Source organism: Mastigoproctus giganteus, chromosome 5 (genome assembly GCF_048544385.1).
Source record: "Mastigoproctus giganteus isolate SK-2022 chromosome 5, ASM4854438v1, whole genome shotgun sequence".
Lineage (NCBI taxonomy): Eukaryota > Metazoa > Arthropoda > Arachnida > Uropygi > Thelyphonidae > Mastigoproctus > Mastigoproctus giganteus.
This window is the reverse complement of record NC_143579.1, coordinates 13,757,573-13,773,498: the sequence shown is the minus strand read 5'-3', so window position 1 is coordinate 13,773,498 and position 15,926 is coordinate 13,757,573. Positions and strand designations below refer to the sequence as shown.

Below are 15,926 nucleotides of genomic sequence, written 5' to 3'. Positions count from 1 at the left end.
TAAGAAAAGTTTGTGTAAAAGCATAGTTTATGAAACAGTCAGCCATGGAGCAGCAAGAACATTATTCCAGCCCTCTGTGAAATGAAAGGCTGCACAGCTGTGCAGAAAATGAATTAATCTCACAGCCAAAGATCAATAGCCATAAGATTTCCAGCAGGCCTCCATTTGCTCACAGTAGCTTTTCCCATCTCTTTCAGTCTGCTTGCTGAGGAGAACGTTAACGCTTATGTGAAACAACTACAAGATCTTTTATAAAATTTTTAACAAAATTCAAAACATGGCTGATTATTCTTCAAATTTGTGACCTGCATAAGTGATTATAGAAAGTTCAGGAAACTGAAAGTAAGTAGCTATTTTTTAAAAGTATTTTCATGTCTCTGTAGAGACAAATTTTTATTTTTCCACTTGATAATACTGAATTAAGAAATATACTGATGTAAATTAAAATTAAAATTAAAATTTAACTTCTAACTTACATTTCTTTACACAGTAAGACAGTTTATAATTTTTATGGTTCTTTTATAATATGAAAGGGCTGCTTCTAATAAATACTATCTAAAAATTTCTTCATTTATGTCATAAAGGATATAAAAATTTTGAGCTCTAATTAATCAGCAATTATAACAAATAAATCTGTGATGAAAAACTTTTGCACAGCATATCTGGGTACAGATTTCCGTAGAGAAAACTAAATTTAATTTTGTTAAAGTTACTGCAGATAATTTCAATCCATTTTATTTTATTTATTTCACAAGTATGTTCATCAGCAAGTTAGAGTACTAATATATCTTCATGCACATGTATAAGTGTGATAGCTGAAAGCAACCAACCAGTTAAATTTACATTAATTGATAATAATAGGTTATGTCAGCATACTATGAGTAAAGCTAATGGCACATAATTATCTATCTCTTTCCCCTTCACAGATAGTACTTGCTATTATTAATTCACTGTTCTGTGGACTAGTGCACAGTTGAGCAAGGCCACTGAAAGAAGCAAGTCTGTCGTGATGCTACGCAGTTTATTTTTCACCTTCCTCTTGCTAAGCTTACTCCTAATGCTTGCTGAGGCAGCTAAAGGAAGAGGTGGTCGCACCAGAGGAAAGCATAGAACAGGTGGAGGAACTTCTCCACGATTTATTTTCTATACCCATCCCAAGCGCAAAGAATATTATGATAACCCAAATGTAGGTATGATTTCACCTTCCTTTTGTATGGTATGTATTTGTATTTTGTATTTGTATGGATATATGGATTATTTGGGTTTTTAAATTAAATTGTTTTAATTTTTAATATTAATTCACTTTAATTAACAAATTAAATATGAAAAAGTAGAAAATGTAGTTTAATGATTGCCCTTGGACAGAAAATATTTATATATCTAAATAAAAACAATGAGAGAGAGAGAGAGAGAGAGAGAGAGAGAGAGAAGAGATCAGATGCTGTCAAGAGTCACTCATATTTTAAAGATGTTTAGACTTTACTCTTTGGAAATAACTTTTCTTGTTATACTGGAACATATACTGTTAAATACTGAAATGTGTTATGTGGAAATGTGTTATATACTGAAATATATAAATTTTCCTGTATAACCCTGCAGTTTCAGCTATTAAACTTATTTTGAATTAAGGAAATTCATTATTCCCTAAGTTTTCCACTGCATCAAACTAAATAGGCAATAATTAATTAGGAATAAATGAAAAGTTTCTTTTTCCACCTTTTTTGCATTTAAATTACCCATTCAAATTTTATGTAAGTTGGTGCAGTACAACTGATTTTTCTTTACAATGTACCGTTTATTTTGAAATGATCTTTAACTACTTCAGTGCTTCAATTATTTCAATTAAGGTATGCAATTGTCAAGCAGGTGACAACTTTTCAATTTTGAAGACAGAAAAAAAAGTTAATGGCTTTTCAAAGAGTTGAGTATCCCCACCTGCCCAACCACTTAAATTGTACATGCCCTGCACTAACTAATCACCATGGAACCAATGGTGGTTTTTCACTCAAATAAAGAATTTCCAATCTTAGGTTGATAATGAACATATTTTTTTTTCTTATGTGAAGACTGTCCAAAACTAGACCACAGCAATATGGAGTGATTTAGACTCTTCTAATCTAATCTTGAATTTTTGAAAGATAGTGTTTGTTTGGGTGAACTGAAGTAGAAGTGACTTCTTGAAGTGATTCCCACAAGTGTGAATACATTTTTAAGATATTAACTTATTAATATATTAAACTTTATTAATTTATTAATTAATAAAGTTTATTTTATTATTAATTATATATATTAATTAATAGTTGATTTATTAATTAACTTATTAATATATTAAATGTTACTATATTAAATTAATATATTAACAGAACTCAGTGGATTTGGGGTTCCCCACAACTACACTGAGTTCTGTTATCTGTGTTGAGTGATCAGTACTATTTCACCAATGCTATCTCACCCTGTGTTCCACAGTGACAGGGTCAGCAAAAAAAAAAAAAAAAACAATATTGTTCTTAGTTATTTTGTAAGCTTCTTTCAAGAAAAATATTCCGAGAACAGTAAGGATACACAGCCAGCTAAGCTCTTAGCTGAGGAATCCTAGTATTGATTATGATCTTTTCTGTCACAGTTCAGTGCTCTACTGATCACTACTCTCTAGAGTAACAGAATTGAGATCAGTGATCTCAATTCTGCTACTATCCTCACAGCACGATCCATCTGTTAGAAGTCACATAATATTCCTATATCTTAAATTCCCCAATTAAACACAACCATTCATATACACATAGTTCAATTCTTGAATATCAAAAATCCATGTGATATGAAATATAAGTTCTTTCCAAACTAGTGCTAACATTGTATTTCATTTCTACTTATTCATGTGGTATCCAAATAGAGAGGCAGACACCCTCCCAAGATTAATGAATATATTATCAAAGCAACTTCCAACTGAAGTATTCTCCATTCATACAAAATAAAACTTCCTTCAAAGTAAGACCGAAGCATATTCTAATCACATCCAGTTCCTGAGCAAATATAAATCCAATTTCCTAAGAAAATACATAGTATACATACCACATACCTGATTAAATTTCCAAGAGTCGTCTATTTTTCAGCATACATAAAAAAAATGTTCTTGTTTATACTCTGGTGTGATCACCAGGTCAGCAGAGTTTACAATAAATCGTCAATACAGACGTTAATTGTATTTAGCAGTCCACTCAAAGAGCGTGTGCTACTGCACTCTTTCTCCTGACCACTCAGCTATGTCAGGCCTAAGTCTTTATGTTCATAGCTAAATCTCAATTCATATTAATATGTTTCACAGTCTTCCCAAATCTTGTTATTCATGGCAAGAAGCTCATTTTATGCTGATCCTGCAGTCTGTTCTCTCACCTGATATAGAGCTCTCAAGTAGACAGGACACATTTTAGACCATATAGAATAGGAATTATCAATGGTATTAGACAAACAGTTCACACAAACTGGACTATTCTCTTTAATATCACAATGTGCGTGTGAGTGAACTAATTTTGCACAGTGCACCTGCAGTATGGTCACAACATATACACCTATAACAAAGAGCCACCAGGCAAATGCTTCAACCAACCAATGAACAACCTTTCTTATGTCTCAAACACTGATCTGGTCCTCTGTAAGTTTCCACGATTCAATTCTTTCCTGTTCCAGCCTTATTAATTCTCAAAACTTAACCTATGAATCATGAACTAAAATCATTCTGCTGAATATCCAGTCAGCAACATTATGTATATAAATTTCATCCATTTGTTCCTCTTTATCCACCTTGGAGTTAATATCATAGATAGACTATTAACCAACAATATGTTGATGAATATTGTTGGTTAATAGTGTTAGAATTCCCACAGGCTAGACTTAATTCCCAAGACAAAAACTATTTTAATTTCTGTACCTGATCTATACAAAGTGTTTAATCATTTGCGATAAACACTCATTTCAAACTTCAAAAACTCATTTCATTTTCAAAGATTTATTATTATTATTATTATTATTATTATTATTATTATTAATATCCATATGATGCAAGGAAACCTGAGGCTTATGCTGCACCAGGAAAAAAAAAAAAAAAAAGTTCCCGAGTAACCCTGAGAGAGAGAGAGAGAGAGAGAGAGAGAGAGTCAAAAGTAGAAGGGAATCACCAGGAAAGAGAAGAATGATGATATCCAGCTCAGAACCCTGGGTGTGCCAAGCCCATACTCACCAGATGTGAGCCCCCGGGGTTAAAATTTGACTGATAAAATCACTAAAAGATGACATGGAGCCAGGCTTGATGGTTTAGAAAGTGTCTTCTCTGCTTAATTTTCTGTTCTCCATATTCCTTGATTCGAGACCTTCTATTTTCCCAAGAAGCATATTAGTTGACTTCTCCAAATCTAATTCCTCCACCCAAAGACAAACTGCCTAAATTCACTGGCTCATCTCAATTTTATTCATAGAGTCTGTGCTGAGCTATATCATTCTCTTCACCACATGCCCTATCCAGAACACTAGAATGCAATATCTCTTGTTGAGTTCTATGTCAATAGAAGCCAGTATATCACTTCTTAATTCAAAGTGAACTATTCCCTTTTATCTTTCCTAGGAACTTTTTCTTCTAATTCCATAACATCCAAAATCCCAGGGCTAAATTAGAGAAACTTCACAATTTTTTGTCATATTCTGCTATTAACATGCACATTAAAGTCCACCAATCGTGTATCCCACTATGATGTCTAGTATCAAAGACCTTCAGAGGGAGAGATATTATCTCGATCTATTAAAATCATAATAAAAGTTAAAAAGATGATATCAATTTTGGCCCAATAATATATATGACCATGTTAAACTTTATTTAATTTGGTACAATAAGATCATGTTCTGTACGGAAATGAATATTTTGATCAGAATTTTTCAAAAAAAAAAAAAGTAAGTAGAAGCACATGACATGCATTTCTTTAGGGCAAATTAAAATAAAAATTCAGGTGGTTCTGATGGAACTGGCTACTGTCTGTATTGTCAATAAATAAAGGACCAAACAGGGGAAGTATCCTGAAGCTAGCATGTGAAAAATGTCACTGCAGTATGGTGTAATTTCAACATCTATGAGTTTCTAATTTTTTTTACAACCATACTTCACAAATTCTAACAAAATTAATGATGCATATTGGAAGTCAAATGTAATGATGAAGAAATACTAAAACTGGCCATATATATATATATATATATATATATATATATATATATATATATATCTATACACACTGAGTGATCACTGAATTATGACCACCCCTATGAAAACTGAATGCGACCTGTTGACCACGTGAGGTATGAGAGTGCGGAGTTAGTTGATCTATGTAGAATAGATAAGGTGTCAGTGGTTCAGTAAGTAGTAAAATTGTGAGCGTGATCGGTAAAAGGAAGGATTTATTGGATTTTGATAAAGGACAGATTGTGGGTGCTCAACGAGCTGGTGCCTCAATTTCCCAAACGGCTGAACTGGTGGAGTGTTCGAGAGCCGCCATAGTTAAAGTGTACCAGGACTGGCATCAAAATGGTCAAACAACAACCCGATGGCATAACTGCAAAGGTCAGCAAAAGATTGATGTTAGAGGTGAGGGCCGGGTCCAACGACTCATACAGGCAAACAGGCACGGCACTGTTGAAGAGTTGACTACCCAATACAACCTGGGCCAACCCGGAACAATATCTGGCATGCCCATGTGTTGCACACTTCCTCTCCTAACCAAGGTTAATCAGCGTAAAAAGCTCGCCTGGTGCAAACAGCATTCAAGTTGGACGTTAAATGACTGGAAGAAGGTGTGTCGGTTGGATGAATCACATTATTTACTCTACACCATGGATGGTCGTGTATGTATTTGGCATCAACAACATGCGGTTCTTGATCCATCATCCATGATATCAAAAGTGCAGGCAGTTGTATGGTGTGGGGCACGTTTCACTGACAGGAACTCGGACCCCTGGTGCATATGGAACAACGTATCAGTGGTCTCTGCTATTGTCAACTGCTTGCTGACTGTGTACACCCCACTTTGTTACACTTTTTCCTGAATGCCGATGGTGTCTTCCAAGATGACAATGCACCAAACCATCGGGCACCTGTTGGGCAGGAATGGTTTGAGGAACACAGTTCTGATTTCCAGCATATCGATTGGTCTCTGAACTCCCCCAATATCAATCCATAGAGCACTTGTGGGACACTATGGAAAGGCATATCAGGCATCTGGATACGCCAATCACCTCCATACCTGCATTGCTGACTGCACTGCACACAGCTTGGTTGGCCATACCTCCTGAACGCTTCTAACATCTCGTTGAATCAATGCCATGTCAGATAGCTGCTGTACTGAAGGCTAAAGGAGGACCTACGAAGTATTAGATAGATGGTCATAATTCAGTGATCACTCAGTGTAAATATATATATATGTGTGTGCATGTGTATGTGTATATACAGGGTGTCTCAAAAATATTGGTACAAACATTTAGGGGAGGTAGGTAACATCTAAAGGAATGTGAATCGCATAGGAACCCATAACCGGAAACGTCACGGGAAAGTAGTAGCAGAGGCACAAGAAGCAGAAATGACACAAGACAGTAATTAGTGGCAAACATTTATTTGACATAATATTAACAATGGCAAACATTTATTTGACATAATATTAAAAATGGAGTATGAGATGGATGCATTTCATGATCTTACAACAGATGCTCGAAGGTTCCACCACGAGACGCGATGCATGCGTGACACCGACGCAGCATGGATTGGCGGACACGGTCGAACACACCTGGAGTTTCTTTGACAGTAACAGCAGCGCAGGCAAGTCTCGCCACAAGATCCATTTCCGTCTGCACAGGCAATTCATACACGATAGATTTGAGCCCCCCCCCACAGAAAGAAATCAAGGCTCGATAAATCAGGTGAGTGTGGGGGCCAGGCAATGGATCCACCACGGCCAATCCATCGATGTCCAAAACGCCTGTTCAAATGGTCACGAACACACACCTTCCATAATGGGCAGGCGCCCCGTCATGTTGAAACCAAATGTTGCGTCTCACATTTGCTGGAACATCGTCAAGTAACCCTGGTAGAACTTGTTCAAGAAAGATCCGATATTTAGCAGAGTTCGTGCGCGATGGTAACAGATATGGGCCGACTAAGTAGTCACCGACCATACCTGCCCACACATTTATTGCGAAGCGATGTTGTGCCTCATGAGGGTGCACACTGTGTGGGTTGTTGTGAGCCCACACACAAGCATTGTGCTGATTGAATAAGCCTTCGCGAGTGAAATAAGCCTCATCCGTGAACAAAACATAGGCTGGAAAATTCAAGTTTTGAACACTTTCTTGGAGAAACCACTGCGCAAAAGCCACACATGCAGGATGATCTTGGGGGAGCAGTAACTGAACCCTTTGGAGATGAAAGGGGTGTAAGGACTCGTCGTGCCAGACACGCTGTACACTGCAACGAGACACTCCTAAGGCAGAGGCAACAGCACGTGTGCTGGTAGTAGGATTATTCTGGATGGCATTCAACACACTTTCTTCCATGGCGGAAGTTCGCGTCGAACGTGGTCTGCCCACACTACTCCTGTTAACCTTTAAATGACCCATAATTGCACAAATTTTGATACACACGCACAAACAAATGGTGGTCCGGTACATGTCTGTCAGGGAAGCATTCTCCATAAATTCGTTGAGCAGCTTGTCCATTGCCCTCTGCTAATCGATACACTAGGTGCATGTCTGCCAGCTCACAGTTCGTATATCGATGCATGCTTTTCATGTGGCGACTACTGCTTGAATGAGTAAACCAGAAATTTTCCCTCTCGCGAACTGCTGAACAGCGCCGTGTACCGACTTACAGTGATGTTTCCGGTTATGGGTTCCTATGCAATTCACATTCCTTTAGATCAGGGGTGGGGAACAGACGGCCCGCAACGATGTTGAATCCGGCCCCCTCGGTAAATGCATAAATATAGAAAATCCATACCTGACTACACTCGCCGTAAACGTTTGGCTTAATTCGGTTCAATCGGGAATCGTGGCCAGTACAACAGTAACCAAGTGATTCTACGCAGCGTCAAAGAGTTATTTCCTAATTATTATTGTAGCATCGATCGAACGAAGTTCCTTTGAGTTTGACTTCTTATTGAAAAAAATAATATTGGTGCGAGATATTTTATGTTTTATGCCTTTTCTAATTATTACAATTTTTAATTTAATATAATTTATAGCCCATAAAATGAGCAAATTAAAAAGAAAAGAAAAATTGATGCCGAATGCCGCATTTTCAATGATAATTGGACATTCAGATATTTTTTTTAAAAATACATTAATAATTTGGTAATTCAAGTAATATAACATTTTTTAGGTTCTGATTTTTTTTATTAAATTGTTCAATCTATTCCGGCCCACATCATGATGCGAAAATTTCATTCGGCCCGCTGACGAAAAACGTTGCCCACCCCTGCTTTAGATGTTATCTACCTCCCCTAAACATTTGTACCAATATTTTTGAGACGTGTGTATATATACACACATCACGCACGTGTGTGTGTGTGTGTGTGTGTGTGTGTGTGTGTGTGTGTGTGTGTGTGTGTGTGTGTGTGTGTGTGTGTGTGTGTGTGTGTGTGTGTTGTGAACTCTCAATAAAAAAAAAATAATAATAATAAGCAAACGTACCTATGAATAAACAATATACCAGGTATATGCCTGCTTATTCTTATATATTATAATTATAATCATTGAAAATTCCTCAGGAATTTTTCTTTTATTTAATTTTAACAGCCATAGCTCAATGAGACACATGTTTATATGAACTTTTTTTTCAATTATCAGGTTCTGAAGGAACAGCTCATGTTATGAAATATCCTGTATATGTAAATAAATATATGTAATATACAATCGGTGATCAATGAAGTATGACCAACCCACCAGTAATGTAGGGTGGTAAAAATTACAAATTTGTAACTGATATGATATACTTGGATTTCAGGAAAGCGTTTAATACTTGTTGCACATAAAAGGCTGCTGTAAAAATTGGAGTAGAGTGGCATTAAGGGCAAATTGCTTCAATGGATAAAAAAAAGGTTGAGTGGAAATCAGTGGACATTGCTCTTCGTGGACTAATGTTATTATGGGATTCTCCCAGGGTTTGTTGTTTTCTATATTTATCAATGATACTGATGAAGGCATATCAAGCTTAATGTCCAAGTTGGCAGATGATACAAAGGGTGGCAGAGTGGTTAATGGCAGTATGCTACTGTAACAGGATCTAAAAAGGTTGGGCAGATGGGCTGAGAAATGGCAACTGAACTTTAACATTGATAAATGCAAAGCACTGCATATGGGTAGCAGTAACACCATTGTAACATACCACGTGTTGGGTACTACACTCAGAATAGTAGAAAATGAAAAAAAACTGGGGGTAATTGTGCAGTCATATAAAGTTCTCTGAGCAATGTAGATAGGCTGCCAGGGCAGCTCATGGGGTTTTGTGAATGATATAGAGGAATTTTACTAGCAGGGATAGGGGAGGTGATTATCCCACTGTATAAGGCAATGATCAGGCAACATCTTGAGTACTGCATACAGGTCTGAAGGCCTCATTTTGGGAAGGATGTGAAGCTGCTGGAACGAGTACAGAGAAGGGCAATGGGATCAGTGAGGTGAATAATTGCACTTATCAAGAAAGACTTAAGTTCTGCAAATTGCAGCATCTGGAGACTAGGCACCTGTGAGGTGATTTGACTGAGGTGTAAAAATTTGAAAAGTTTGAGCAAGCTGAATGCTGATGGGATTCTTCCGCTTACACATGGAGCAAAAATTCAAATTGAGGAAGAACAGTTGAAGAATATATGTGTGGAAGTTTGTCTTTAGCCAACGCGTGGTTGATTTTTGGTATAAATTTCCATGTGTTGTTTTGGAAGCTGATAGTTTAAATAAATTCAAGTAATAATGGGCAAACTATTGGAGGGAATGAATAAGTGAAATGGAAGGTGGTTTTTTTTTTTTTTTTTTGGGTTGGGTGATGCTGTATACGCTTACTTTCTTGCATCATTTGGCACTGTTAATGCTAATGCTAAAGTTTGCAGATCATAAGTAGGTTGGCAGGATTGTTAATGACAGTAATTAGGGTATGCATTACATGAAGATACAGCAAAACTAGGCTGATGGGCTGAGAAGTGACAATTAAAGTTTAACATTGACAAATGCAAAGTACTACATATCAGTAGCAGTAATTGCAGAATAGCATACCAGCTGTGTGATAGTGAAGAAGAAAAAAGACCTGGAGGTAATTATGCAAAAAAGCATGAGGTTTTCTGGACATTACAGACATGCTGTTAGGACAGCTTATGGGGTTTTGTCAATGATATAAAGGAATTTTTATGGAGCTAACTATTTCACTGTACAAGATAATGGTTAGGCTACATCTTGAGCAAGCACACAGGTTTAGAAGTCACATTTTCTAAAAGATCTGAATTAGTTTGGGCTGGTGTAGAGAAGAGCAACAAGATTAGTGAGTGGGGACAAAACAGTGCTCTTTCCCAGGAAGACTTTAGTTCTGAAAACTGCAGCTTGGAGACTAGTCACCACTGAAGAGATTGGATTGAGGTATTTAAGACTCTGAACAGACTGCGTAAGCTAACTGCTGATGGCCCATCTTTCCTTTTGCTCAGACAACATACATGAGGGAGCATAAATTCAAACTGAGCAAAGGTATGTAGAAATTTGCCTTCGGTCAGAGAGTAATTGATTGTTTGAAAAAAAAATTTCATCTGATGTCGTGGAAGTGGATAGTTTGAATGAAAAATTCAAGGAAGAACTAGACAAATTATTAGAGATGAGCAAGTGATATGGAAAGTGCTAGGCCAAAATTTGTTTGGCTGATGCTGTACAATGCTTGATTTCTTGCCATCATTTTTCATTACTAAAACTAATAAATGATAAATTAACAAATATTGAATATATATAGATTGAATTTATTCTCCATGGGAGAATCGAGATATCATTCAACAAAGAGAATCTCTGCATTTTTTGAAAAAAATTAAAAAATTACTTCACAAGAAGCAAAATGGCATAACTTCCTTTTCTTTCTTCTTAGTATAATAGTACATAATTGTGTATATGATACAAGAAAGCAAGCTTATTCTCCCACTCAATCATCCATTTGTCCAGCATCAGCCAAAAAAAAAAAAATAATAAAACTTCCCAAATCACCTGTCCCTCTCCTACAATAGTTTCTGCATTTCTTGAATTTACTCAAACTATCCACTACCACATCAACAGATGGAAGTGTGTTTCAAAAATCAACTACCTGTTTGACAGAGAGCAAACTTCCACACATCTATTCTGTAACCATACATCCTCAATTTAAATGTATCCCCCCCCCTCATAGTGCATAGTCCTAGCAAGAGGAAGGATCCCATAGTGTTGAGCTTAATCTATTCAAAGCTTTAAACACATCAGTCAGATCACCCTGCAGGTGCCTAGTCTCCAGACAATACAATTTGTAGAACTGAAACCTTTCTTGGTAAGTACATCCCTTTGTTCTCCCTTGACAATCTTGCTGCCCTTCTCTGCATTTCCAGCAGTTCTATATTCTTCATAAAATGATGTCTACAGTACAATGTATACATCATTGTACTTATACAATGAGACAATCATCTCCTCATCCCTGATAGAAAAATTCCTGTATATCATTGATAAATCACTATGAGATGTTCTGGAAGCTTGTGTGCACTGCTCAGAGAACTTCATATCTGACTACACAACTCCATGGGTCTATTTCATTCTCCACTACCTTGAGCATGGTACCACAAAGCTGGTACATTAATCTGGGATTACTGCTCACCATACGAAGCAATATTAAGCTTCAAGTGTGATTTCTCAGCCCAACTGACTAATTTTTCTAGATCCTGCTGCAGTAGCATACCTTGATTACTGTCATTAATTATTCTGCCAACCTTTGTATCATCTGAAAACTTAAAACATTAAGCCTGATATACCTTCATCAATATCATTCATAAATAAGAAACCAACAATGGGCTCAACACTCAAGCCTCAGGACTCCACTAATAATATTAGTCCATAAAGAGCAGTGTCCATTAATAACCACTCTCTGACTTCTCCAGCTCAATCATCCCTTTGTCCATAGCTCCAATCTGCACGCAGTCAATAGTATCAAAAGCTTTCCTGAAATCCATGTATATTATATCAAAATTACTTTTTGTATCCAGTTCTTTGTTACTGCACAATAGTATCTAATCAAACTGGTCATACAAGATCGCCCCTTAATGCACTCCTGTCTAGATGGTCCTGCATTACTTTTTGTTTAACCATTGCCTCCAATTTATTTTCCTTGGAACAGAAATTAAGCTAACAGGATTGTAATTACTCATGTCACCCTGTGATCCCCTTTGTGAATTGGAGATACATTCATACATCTCAAGTCAACATCAACTTCCCCCGACCGAAACATGCTCTCATAATTATGGCCAACGGTTTGCTTACTTCCCTTGCTGCCTCCTTTAATATTGGATAAATCACATCCACCCCAAATGCCTTTTTTTATGTTTAGCTTCAACAATTTCTCTTTCATTTTCCTCTTATTACATCATTATTTAGCACCCTGTTATAAGAATGCATTAAGAATTTGCAGATTAAGGAACCATTGGGTGACAGCAATCACAGTGTACTGATGTGGGATTTACTTAAAGATGTAACTACCACCAGGGGTAAAGGGAAGTGCCTTTGCTTTCGTAAAGGTGACTACAGTGGTCTCAGACAGCTTTTAAATTCTATACAATGGTATGAACTGATGATGTTACCAACAGTGAACTCTAAATGAGAGACCTTCAGGGACTTAATCTTGAAGGCTACTAGGCTTTTCATACCAACTAAGAAATATTGTTCAAGGTTCAGGCCTAAAGGGATGTCAAACGAATTAATGAGAACTCATTGCAGAGAAGAAAATGCATGGGATGCATATAAATTATCAGGCAACACAAAAGCCTATGGAAGATATAAGCTAGTCTGTTATCAAGTCACAAAGGAGGTTGGGCAAACAAAAGCAGATTACAATAAATCTTTGGCAAAGGATGCAAAGAAAAACAGCAAAGCATTCTTTACTTATGTAAATTCTAGAAGGAAAGGGATGAATCAGATCAGTCCACTTAACATAGATGGTTTGACAATTGATGAATCATGCTCAGGTAACTGATAAACAGAATGAGTATTTTGCATCTACATTCACACATGAGGAGTTATTCAAGGATGGGAGTGCCAGAAGTTTACCAAACTAACTGGGAGCTAAGTGATTTTGTAATAACTGAGATCAACGTTTAGGAGATATTGTTGAAGTTAAATGTAAGTAAGGCACCTGGGGTGGATTGGATCTATCCAGTTATATTAAAGAAGGCTGCAAAGGATGTAAAGAAAATCCTTAGCCATAATTATGAGAGCTTCCTTGGATTCAGGAGAGGTTCCCATGGACTGGAGGTGTTCCCATGGACATAGACCTGTTAGTTTAACTTGTGTTAGGGGGAAATTATGGAGTCACTATTAAATAAAGCAATGCAGGATCATCTAGACAAGACTGCAGTAATAGTTAACACACAGCATGGGTTTGTTAAAGGGAGGTCTTGTCTCACCAATTTGATTGGATACTATGATATGGTTACAAAGGAACTAGATGCAAAAAATAATGTTGATATCATATACTTGGATTTCATGAAAGCTTTTGATGCTGTTGCACATTGAAGGCTGCTGTAGAAATTGGAGCGGCAAGTTGCTACAATGGATAAAGGGATGGTTGAGTGGGAGATAACAGAGAGTGGTAGTTAATGGATGCTGCTCTTTGTGGAATAATGTTATTAGTGGAGTTCCTGAGGATTCAGTACTAGATCCATTGTTATTTCGTGTATTTATCAATGATATTGATGAAGGTATACTGGGCTTCATGTCTAAGTTTGCAGATGATACGAAGGTTGGCAGGGTTGTTAACGACAGTAAAGACAGTATGCTACTGCAACTGGATCAGAATCTAAGTTGGGAAAATGGGCTGAGAAGTGTCAATTGAAATTTAACATTGACAAATGCAAAGTACTACATATGGATAGCAGTAATCCAAGAGAAACGTACCAGGTGTGTGGTACTACACTCAGGGAAGTGGAGAGTAAAAAAGACCTGGGGGGTAATTGTGCAGTTAGATATGAAGTTTGCTGGGCAGTGCAGACGGGCTGCCAGGGCATTTCGTGGAGTCTTGTCAATAATATATGGAAATTTTTTCTAGCAGGGACAAGAAGGTGATTATTCTGTTGTACAAGGGAATGGTCAGGCCACACCTTGAGTACTGTGTACAGTTCTGGAGGCCTCATTTTAGTAAGGATGTAGAGTTGCTAGAATGAGTACAAAGATTGGTGAGGGAAACAAAGGGGTGCTCTTACCAAGATAGGCTTAAGTTCTGCAAATTGCAGCACATGGAGGGTAGGCACATGTGAGGTTATTGGACTGAGGTGTATAAGGCCCTGAATGGGTTGAGCAAACTCAATGCTGATGGGATTCTTCCTCTTGCTCAGATTAAGAACCTGAGGGGGCACAGATTCAAACTGAGGAAAGAGTAGATGTGCGGAAATTTGCCTTTAGCCAGTGGATAGTTGATTGCCGGAACAGACTTCCATCTGTTGTGGAAGTTGAGAGTTCAAATAAATTCAAGGCTGAGCTGGACAGGCATTTATTTGGGTAATGCTGCATAAACTTGCTTTATTGCATCGTATGCCTCAACTAATGCTAGATGCAAAATATCTAATCAGTTTTTCAGCAACTTGAGCAGATCATCAAAAGTTTGTTTTCCTTTACATAATAAAAAAATATTTTTTTTCTGAAATTTTGATATGCTTTTAATTTGAACACAAAATGTATACCACTGGATTTTCAAATATGATTAAATAATTAAGTTTGTTTATACTTATTTTCACTATACTTGGATGAGCTATGCAATTAATTTCAACAATCTTTTCATAATGGCTAATTTCATATGTTAAATTTCAAAGCATTCTGTTAGAGAAGCAAAACTGGTCCTTTATTGCAATACAGTTCAATTATCACATTAATCAAATGAAATTCAAAAGTAACATTAAGAGCATTTAGCTCTACTTTGATTAAAATAATCATGATAACCAGATAATGAACTTCTCATTCCCCTTCTATAAAGAGACACTAGAGTCTATAATAGGAGTTCTGTTATCCCACCATTACTGTGAATGCTTTTTTTCATCTTTTCTATCTTTTCTTTTATTACTAAAGGAAAATGATTTTTTTTAAATGATATCTGTTTTAATGAATTTCACACATCTGCTATTTCACAACTTAAGTGTCTCACACTTCAAAACATTCAAACATCAGATATTCTAAAAATTTATTTTGCAGATAAAATTACAAAATCAATTTTTATTTCTTAATTCTATTCTTTTTCTGCACTGTCACCCTCCCTTCCCCTTTCCATGCAGTTTTCAGTTTCTGTTACATCAATTATATTCAGGGTATCTACTTTTTTTTTTATAGGGAGCACAAATAACTAAAGCATCTCATTTTGATTATGAATTTCTCCTTGGACATAAAATAGTTTTTATCTGTGTTGCTAAAGGAGATCCTCGACCTCGTTTTACATGGTTTAAAGATGGTGTAGAACTTTATGCTCATCCCTATTTGCAGGTAAGTATCACTATTCACTAATATATAATTTATCCTATCATGTTACTTAACATTTCAAAACTAAGTTGCTTTGTTTAAAAATAATTACTGTATTTCTGTATTTTCAAACAAATATACTGATGGGATAATAATGAAAATAAAGCTGAAAACTTTCTGATTATATTTACAGCCAAAATATA

General features: G+C 36.5%; 1 protein-coding gene across 2 annotated transcripts in view; it reads left to right on the top strand.

The window, feature by feature from the left end:
• The first annotated feature begins 971 nt into the window (after nt 1-971).
• Nucleotides 972-15,926, top strand: part of LOC150085181 (immunoglobulin domain-containing protein oig-4-like) — a 36,679-nt gene continuing 21,724 nt past the window's right edge. For both annotated transcript variants that reach the window (XM_090373072.1, XM_090373073.1), the window contains exons 1-2: nt 972-1,186; nt 15,598-15,747. In XM_090373072.1, coding sequence (XP_090229198.1) covers nt 1,010-1,186; nt 15,598-15,747 — 327 coding nt within the window. In that variant the 5' untranslated portion in view covers nt 972-1,009. The remainder of the gene's footprint in view (nt 1,187-15,597; nt 15,748-15,926) is intronic.